We start from the raw sequence: 9555 nt of genomic DNA on the forward strand, positions 1-9555 counted from the left end.
GTTTATCAAAATTAAAGCTGCATAACATGGTGAAAAAAAGCAATAATTTTGTTGAATTAGAATGTCAAATATAACTGTGCTTTGCCCAGCACATCTAATTCATTGTCCAAGTATATCTTCCATTTAGCTGTTTTTTTTAATGCAGAAAGGTTTTCCACTTAACACTGGCATCACTAATGCTTGCTCATCATGCACGCGACGTCATTGGTGCACGGTCGCCTACCTGGTCTTTTCTCTGCTTCTCTACTTTTTTTCATTGAAGATCTTGTTTCATTTAAATGTCACATGACAGAAGTGAAATTGCTTGTGAATGTCATTTGTTGAATGTTGATCTGATTGCTAAAATTATTGAAAGCTTCTCTAATCCAAACATGTTACTAAAATAGGGCACCTCCCCTTAACAGTGAACTTGCTGATACACTGCAGCCTAAAAATGTACCTGATTCCCACAGCTCCCAGTGCAGGAGGTTAGAGATGATTCCTCCCCCAGCACGATGGGAGCATTGCTTAGTCAAAGACTCCTTACCTCAGCAGCCCAAACTAGGCTAAATATACCCCCTCCTGAGAGCCAGGGTCAGCTGAGCTCCAGCATGACTAGGCTGTTGGCTGTCAGGAGAATGGGAGGAGGGCTGAAAGTCGAGGGGTGTGACATTCCTCCTAGATGGACTAAAATAGAGAAGGGGGCAAAAAAGCAGGAAAGTCTTTGAAGCCTGACAGCTCCTCCACTGGTCGTCTGGAGGCACTTTTAAAGCGGCAGACTGTCTGATTTCAAGACAAGAGCTAGAGGCATCAGTGTACATGTGGGGGTGTGCAGGACTGGGTCAACAGTTAAACCATTCAAAGATGTCTCACTCTCTCCCAGACGGCTGAAGCAGACAGCATGGTCACAGACCAGTGCCTTTGCCCTCTGCCAGACCAAATACAGCCAGGCAAAGAGAAATGACTTTTGTTTGTGTGTGTGTGTGTGTGTGTGTGTGTGTGTGTGTGTGCTTGAGTCAGCGCTTTCAGAGAATGAACCTATTTTAGCTGTAATTACTAATGACCAAGAGCAAGATTTGATGTGTAGAGTATTTGCACCACTCACTTTTTTATTTCTCCATCTTTTCTGTGCAGGGAAGAGGTGAATGACAAACTGAGAGACATGCCCGATGGTACTTTCCTGGTACGGGACGCCTCAACCAAGATGCAGGGAGATTACACGCTAACGTTAAGGTAACTCAGAATATTCTTTTGAAGAAAGCTTCTTCAAAACCTCTCATTTGGTCTTTATTGATCTGTGGTCCAACGCAATCCCTTTTTCCCTGCAGGAAAGGTGGAAACAATAAGCTAATAAAGATCTACCACCGAGATGGGAAGTATGGTTTCTCAGACCCGCTCACATTCAGTTCAGTGGTGGAGCTCATCAGTCACTATAGGCATGAGTCACTGGCCCAGTACAACACCAAACTGGACGTTAAGCTCATGTATCCGGTCTCCCGCTTCCAGCAGGTAAATGGGTTTAGGTTGTGGGTGGGGGTATCATATTTACAGCCTCCCTGCCTTTCCTTTTACCTCTTTGTCCTCCCACCTCACCCTCCCTCACTCCGGCCCTAAAGAGCGTGTTTGCTGAATGAATTGTGCAGCTTGTTGTGAGTGAAACTGCCGAGGCAGCAGGATGCTTTTGGCATGAAATATTACTTTGTTTATTGCCACAGCAGTGCACCTCCTAAATAATTGCACACATCCACAATGTCGAAAGGCCATCCAGGCATTTATTTGTTTCCCCCCTCCTCCCTCACCCTCCCGGTATCTTTCTCGGACACACAGGTGCTCATTATTTAGGGGGTTCCACAAATGTAAGCCCTCGAGAGGCACTTACAGATTCCAAGATTTTTATTAATGATTCCTGGAAGAAAATTCCTGAAAAATGGCTTTCACTTTGTAAGCAAAACCTACAGTATGTTGCTGCGAGCAGTCCTTTTTTCCCACCACACTTTTCTCCGCTCAGCAATTCATATCAATAACAATGCTTTTACTCATGCTCTCTTAGGATCAGCTGGTGAAAGAGGACAACATTGATGCAGTGGGAAGGAAACTCCAGGAATATCACAATCAATATCAGGAGAAGAGTAAAGAATATGACAGACTCTATGAGGAGCACACGAAAACCTCACAGGTAAGCCTCTTAGAACATCGTTATCTGATCGATAGACAACCGAACCATTTGCTCCAGCACTACACGCCACATGTACAACGTGGACACAATTTAATCCGTTGCAGAAGCCCATTGACCAATTAACCAGGTCTATTAAGAGGCACAGCTCTTTTGAGGTCGCATTACATTCATTGATTTTTTTTTTTTTTTTTTTTTTTTTTTTTTCATTCGATTGCAGGAGATCCAGATGAAACGTACTGCAATAGAGGCCTTCAACGAGACCATTAAAATTTTTGAAGAACAATGTCACACACAGGAACGCTACAGTAAAGAATACATTGAGAGATTCCGCAGAGAGGGCAATGACAAAGAGATTGAGAGGTACGCAAAGTCAACAATTAAGAGCGCTCCGGGCAGCAGCCTTGATCTATGGGTTTACAAACTGTTCTTGTTTCTTTCTCAGGATCATGATGAACTACGAGAAGCTCAAATCCCGTTTAGGCGAAATTCACGACAGTAAGACCCGGCTTGAACAGGACCTGAAAACGCAGGCTCTGGACAACAGGGAGACGGACAAGAAAATGAACAGCTTAAAGCCAGATCTAATTCAGCTCAGAAAGATTAGAGATCAGTACCTTGTGTAAGAAACCTTCCTTTTGTCACTATTATTGTTATGTTTCGAGTGGACAGTTTTCCTCCATGTAAAAACACTCCATTGCTTTCTTACGCAGTTGGCTCAATCATAAAGGTGTTCGACAGAAACGAATAAACGATTGGCTGGGGATCAAAAACGAGAACACGGATGAGTAAGTTAAATCATCATGTATTTATTTAAATTTGAGATCACAGGTTTAATAAATTAATGGCTCCTATACAGCATCTAACACATTTTCTCTCGTAATAACAGCACCTACTTCGTCAGTGAGGAGGATGAGAATCTGCCACATTACGATGAGAAGAGCTGGTTTGTAGGGGACCTGAACAGAACACAGGCGGAGGACTTGCTACATGGCAAACCTGACGGAGCCTTCCTTATCCGCGAGAGCAGCAAGAAGGGCTGTTATGCCTGCTCTGTTGTGTAAGTATCTTAAAATGAAGTAGACGTTGTAGTGGGAGTTATGACAATGAAACAGGAGTAACATGATTGATGCATCTACAAAATGTGATCTTACCTCCATATCAGTTTTTTTGTATTTTTATTATTTGAATTTTAAAATTTTTCAAGTCAGTTTTTATTGTCATATTTGAGTTTAGTTTATTTTACTCACTAAAATGGCCTATAGTTTTAGAAGAAAATAGCATTTTAGTTCACTATAATATACAACATGATAAACTTGCGTTAAACTGTAACATTAAACTGTAAGTTTAAACATTTATTAAGGCCGTTTCAGTCTATAAAGCTTGTTTTCTTTGTGCCTCCACCTACCTGTCACATAGAGGTATAGAAGTCTGTTCAACTTATTCTTTTAGGCTATTTTGTTGTTGGAAAATCTGGTCTCCTATTTCTGTTCTCTGTCTCAAATAATTTCCCATCTCATCTCCATTGTTTCTACCAATAAAAAGCTGGCATAAATAAAATTAGAGCTATTTTTCTCAGTCTTAACATTTATTAAAGCTGTACCTTTTCCCAGTTACGCAATACACAACACATCAATGTATTGATCCCATTTGATTATGTTCTGCAAGGCTAAATCAGTCACCTTTAGAGTGTTATTAACTTTGCTTGTTATTGAGCAATCGGTTTGCCTTTTATCTTTGTGTGAGGTCAGATTCTGGTTCAGAATCACCTTGATAATGAGGTCTCTCATGTTTCTCTCTGTAGTGTGGACGGCGAGGTGAAGCACTGCGTCATCTACAGCACACCCCGCGGCTATGGTTTCGCAGAGCCCTACAACTTGTACAGCACTCTGAAAGACTTGGTCCTGCACTACCACCAGACCTCACTGGTCCAGCACAACGACTCACTCAACGTGCGGCTGGCGTACCCAGTGTATGCACAGATGCCCTCAGGCCCCCGGAGATGAAGACTCGCCCCCCAAAAATAAACTCTCTAGACTCATGGGAGGGTGTTCTGAACAACAACAACAACAACAAAAAAACATGCTAACAAAAAAAAGAAACACTTGCTGCAACACACACGTCAGCCACCTTGGAGTTATATATTTTTACAAGAACAATTTGGAGGGCATTCTTTCTAAAGACTGCTTGATTTGCACAAGGAAGTTTTAAATGTTTGTGAATGTGAAAAAAAAAAAAAAAAAAAAAAGCAGAAGGAAGCAGAGGAGGCGAGTTTCAGGTGACCCGCGCTGCTACCTAAACTCCAGCTGGGACTTTTTTTTTTTTTTTTTTACATGCTCCATTTTAGCTTTTAGCTTTTTTTCTTCCATCTTCCTGCCTCTTTTTTTTTTTTTGTTTGTTTCTCACATCCTTCCATTTTTCAGTGTTTTTTTTTTTTTTTTTTTTTTTTTTTTTCCTTTGTATTGTCTTTGCATACTTCTTGACTAAATGTAAGGCAGGAAAAATATTTAGTTTATTTAAATTTCTCCATCTCTGTCTCTCTGTGTTTAAAAAAGGCAAAAACTATGTAGCAAACAGACGACTAACACTTTCCAGAGTGTTCTCACAGTGACTGCTGCTGAATGAGGGATTGTGAGATGGTTTGGGAGGGCACAAGTGAAAATGTGTTGTAGTCTTAAAAACAAAAGCTTGTTTTAACACTAACCTAGAGGTGTTTATTATTATTTATTTTTTTTCTCCTTGTTTTCTGTTTGGCTGGATAAAAAATGTGTCCTTTCTGAGCAGTTAAGATTGTTACAGTTCAGTGCAGAGACCAAAGTTGGCATGGGGAGGACCTTTTTTTTTTTTTTTTTTTTTTTTAATTTGGCTTATATTAATTAAGTGGAAAGATGCGCAAAATACACGTTTGCAAACTACGCAAAATAGATTGCTTCTGTGTCCTGTGAATGGAAGCTCTTGTTTTGTTTTTTGTTTTTTTAAAGAACCAAAATCGCATGCACAGACACAGTCGACATAAAGCACTTATATAGAAATATGACCGCTGCACGTTTGTACACCAAATTTGAAAGAACAATTATTCATGTGTGGTTTTTAACTAATGTGGCATCTTAATACTTAATGTCTGATCTAGAACAATTGGATTTGTGTAACTGTCAGACGTTTAAGAAAAAGTTCTTCAGTAAGCGGGAGCAGCGTTAGAGCAAATGTGCTTTAGTACGTAACTTGAAAAAAAGTGCAATCCAGCTTTTGATGGTAGAGAAGTGGTCTGTCAGAGAGATACACAAACTGCTCTCAGTTGCATCAAAAAGCGATAATCACTTGAACCTTTTGAAGAATTTCCTTTAAAAAAAAAAATCCCCTTTATTGCCTAGTGCTTCTCTTTTTTTTTTTTAGCAGGTTGGCTCGTTCTGTATCAGAAAAGAGAAAGTACACTTTTCATTGTTTGGCTGCCTGTTGGTTTTAATGTCGCACAATAAAACCTTTATGAAAATATATTCACAGCTATATGCACAATATTCACTGTTGGTACGTCAGTTATGTCACTTCCTGTTTCTTGTTGGGCTTCTGGCATGCAGGTGTCCAGTTGAGAATTCACATTGTTATTTTCCTTTTGCTCTCACAGTTTCCCCCTTTTTAAAATTTGGTTGTATGTTGCAAGAGCTACAGCAGACTGCTACAGTTTTACAGGCCATTGACCAGCACTGACAGCCAGTGGAATTCACCCTGAAACCACCCAACTCACCCCTCAAATCACAGCATTAAAACAATAAACAGTATATAGAGGGAACTGAATTCAACTGAATGACATTATTTGTCAAAATACTCTCATGGCTTTATTGTAACTATTTTATGTTTTGACGCATTGCGGTGAATTTGTCTGCTTACGGTCAATTGATAGTTGGTTACTTTTTCATGTGAATCAAATTGTACAAATTCATATGCAATCGCCAAAGCATAAAATAGTTATTTTCTCATGAGACCAGGTTGTTATTAGTTTATAAAGTGTTTACTGTGTTATTTGAGAAGGAAAACCAGGTGAAGTCTTCTGGTGGATGGTTAGAGGGTGAGTTTGATGATGATGGGCCCAAATAGAAAGGGCATTCAGTCAGATCAGCTGTTGAGATAAACTTAAAACCTACAATCCTAATGAAAACCACATGCAGACAGGGCAACTGATGGAGGGTTTTACCATCCAATATTCATTTCAGTTGCTCTTCCTTTTGCCATTGCAAGGTTTTGGGGGGGGTTGATTGGGTGTTGTTGGCAGGACTATGTGTTCTTGTCTGCTCTATCATCGCTGTGGCACGACCTGAACTCGTTCACCTTTCAGAATACGCTAGCTTTAGCAGATCAGCTGCTTGATTTTTTGGTTCTGTGTGTGCGGCCGTTTACCAATACATCTTTGCAGCTTTGGTGTTGCCATCTTTTCTATGGAAAGTTTTGGGGTACTGTTTTCTATAGCATAGGTCCAGCTTTATTTCTTTACTTTATTCTATCCTCCAAATTTTGATTCATGTTTTTTGTTGTTGTTTGTTTGTTTGTTTGAAGCTGGGCCCCTGAGGGGGCCCCTGTCTATTACTTGAACTCTTGCATCACTCACCATTGAATGTCTTTTAATAATACATAGATACATTTATTAAAAAACACAGGAAATCCCTTTTATGGCATGAGTGGATTGAGTATAAAACGTGTGAACATTTACTCTTTAAGACTGGAACTCATCTTGTGTGTTTTGTTGAAAGTAAAGGGGTTTATTTATGTTCACAGAGCTCAAATATGACTGATTATTGGAGTCCAATATAGCACACAACATATTTGAAAGTATTAGAGTTATTTACTAGACTGGTCACAAGCTTATTTTATGTTAGACAATTCACGCCATGTTCGTACATGACATTGATTGAAGAAAAAATGTTTTAATCACCTTTTTTTTTTTCTATTTGTATTAGTGTTTTCCCAGGCATCGAGACCAAAGATTTAAGTTTGGTTTGTTTTATTTTCTTGCATAGTACTGGTTTTGAAGAGATGCATAATCTTGTTCCCTTGTATTTCAATTGCCTTGCTTCCATGCAGACTTAATTTTGTGTCTTAGTTTTTGGTTTGCTATCGCTACCCCTCGCTTGTCTGGTAAAATAACAATGTTTTTATTACTGTCCATATATTTAAGGGTTCACTGTGGATTGGCTGGGGGTGCATTTTTTGCCATTTGAAAACGGATGACAATTTGTTTACTGAAATTAAATGTAGTTTTGTTAAGTCTCAAAGTGAACAGACTGGCCTAAAGCTGATTCATTTTTGCACTCACTATTTGTAAAAAGTATACTTTTTTTTGTGTGTGTGTGCCATCATAGTTTTTCCTTGTTGTTGTCTGTTAGGTCACTAAACCACCTCTAAAGTCACCAAAATCAAGTGTTTCTATGCCTCTTTTATTTACAGAATAGTCTTGCGTTCACAGACTCCAGCTGGAGTCATTGTTGCTTTTTCTTTCTGTTTTGTAAAATTCATATAAAGAAAATAGACAACCCTATACCATAGAAATGTATGGGTTTTTTTGAGCAAAAAAAGTGATTGTCATTCTCTTCAGGGCATAAAGCAGAGGGGTTTGTTGGCTTTCTTTGTTCCTATACTAAAGAAAGCAAGAAATATTCTGTTTTTCTTTTTCCTTCCGGAAGTTTTCAGGGACTTGAAAAGCATTGCATTGGGAAATCGTATGAGAGACATTTACTAGAGTGCTTTTTTGTATTGGAGTGGGAATGGGGGAAGCTCAGACATTAGAACAAGCTGACAAAATCAACAGTGCATTGCTTCAAAAGCTCAGAGGGTTTAGACATGAACCAAAACAACCTTATTTGACTCATAACTGCTTGAGTTTTCAGTTAGACTCGATACAAAGCAGGTGTTATGACTAGAAGAGCTGGCTATGTTTTTTTTCTGGACTGTTAACTAGCACTGGCTATTGCCCTCTTGTGCAGTTCTGCAAAGTTTTATTTGCAGTCAGGTTTGAATATGTTGTGATTCTCATTGGGAGTCTTTTGTGTTCTTACCACAGCTGTCCCACCATGATATCCAGCACATTTCTTATAAAAAAGAAATAAAAGATTTTCACAAAAAAAAAGAAAAGAAAAAAAAAAAAAAAACAAAGAAAAAAAAACACTCCTTCCCACTTTGACATACGTAAAACCCAGCATGCTTCTTTGATACTCTTGACTGTTGTTTTGTGTAAAAAAACAAACAAAAGTAAAACAAAAAAAAAAGATGTGGAACAAAAACTTAATTGTCTGTTTATGGTGTAGTCAAATATAAATTTTAATATAGCTTATGAGAAAAGACTGCTTTTTCAGCTGACATAAGTTGGAGCCCTTTGTTGCAGTGACTAAAAGCAAAATGATGTTCACAAAACTGAGACAGAGGAGCTGAAGCAGTAGACAACAGCGTGTTCAGTACCGTTTGCACAACCTGTACCGACTCAGTAACGTATAAACGCATCTCATCGATACCTTTAAACTAATATGTTTTCTTTACGTCACACTCGGATCGTCTTATTGACCGAATACACACTTTCTGCTGCATAAATCTAAATATTTCCTTAACACCAGCAGTGTTTTCATCTCTGGACTTTTATAGACACAGCTTGAGCAATAAGCCATGGGCCCTCGATTTCCTAGTAACATACTGCAATGAAAATAAACGTTGCTCCAGCTCCGGTTGATATATCCTTCTGTCACAAGTGTTTCATGTCTTATTCAGACAAGTTATGGCACAAAAGGACATGAGACACTTATCTATTATAGATGTCAGAAATCCTCTCTCTCAGTGTTTGAATGTCATTGTTGCTTCAGACTTATCGGTATTCTTCAGTTACGATTTCCACCACAAAGCATTTTCTTGTATCTGTTTCAATGGTTTGTATTGGTTGTAGACTCTCCATTTGTTATGAGGTGAACTCATGTATATACTCAATGGAACTCCACAATATTCAGTTCTCTTGCAGAATAAAGAAAATATTTTGTTCAAAATCTCTATCTCTGTGTATTTTTCTAGTTTGTGGGATCAGCAGGTTCTTTTTATTGGTTATAGTCTATAGTTGTAATAGTAATCATATTTTAAATGTGTAAATTACTAAAACTCTTCAAGTTTTAAGGCTGCACATTTGCTACCTAAATTGTTAAAACAAGCTATAAAAATTAAGAAAAAAAAGTTAATGTACCAAGAAACTATTTTAGCTACGGTAAATATTAAACATGTTGAGAAGTATTAATTTACATTTGGTGAAATCTCTTAATTTTCTTAAAATAATACTAATACGTTTTTCACAATTGCTAAAACACATTTCTTAAAACCTTTTTTTCTCACAAAATTAAACAAAGCCTAAACTAAATTCACAAAACCACAGACTCTTCTGG

General features: G+C 38.3%; 1 protein-coding gene across 3 annotated transcripts in view; it reads left to right on the forward strand.

Moving 5' to 3' along the window:
* The window catches only part of pik3r3b (phosphoinositide-3-kinase, regulatory subunit 3b (gamma)), a 171137-nt gene extending 161969 nt beyond the window's left edge, over nt 1–9168 (forward strand). For all 3 annotated transcript variants that reach the window (XM_051896973.1, XM_051896974.1, XM_051896975.1), the window contains 8 exons: nt 1114–1212; nt 1308–1488; nt 2030–2155; nt 2373–2515; nt 2598–2774; nt 2866–2940; nt 3042–3212; nt 3957–9168. In XM_051896973.1, the coding sequence (XP_051752933.1) occupies nt 1114–1212; nt 1308–1488; nt 2030–2155; nt 2373–2515; nt 2598–2774; nt 2866–2940; nt 3042–3212; nt 3957–4158 (1174 nt within the window). In that variant the 3' untranslated portion in view covers nt 4159–9168. The remainder of the gene's footprint in view (nt 1–1113; nt 1213–1307; nt 1489–2029; nt 2156–2372; nt 2516–2597; nt 2775–2865; nt 2941–3041; nt 3213–3956) is intronic.
* Nucleotides 9169–9555: the final 387 nt, after the last annotated feature.

This window comes from Ctenopharyngodon idella, chromosome 6, assembly GCF_019924925.1.
Source record: "Ctenopharyngodon idella isolate HZGC_01 chromosome 6, HZGC01, whole genome shotgun sequence".
Lineage (NCBI taxonomy): Eukaryota > Metazoa > Chordata > Actinopteri > Cypriniformes > Xenocyprididae > Ctenopharyngodon > Ctenopharyngodon idella.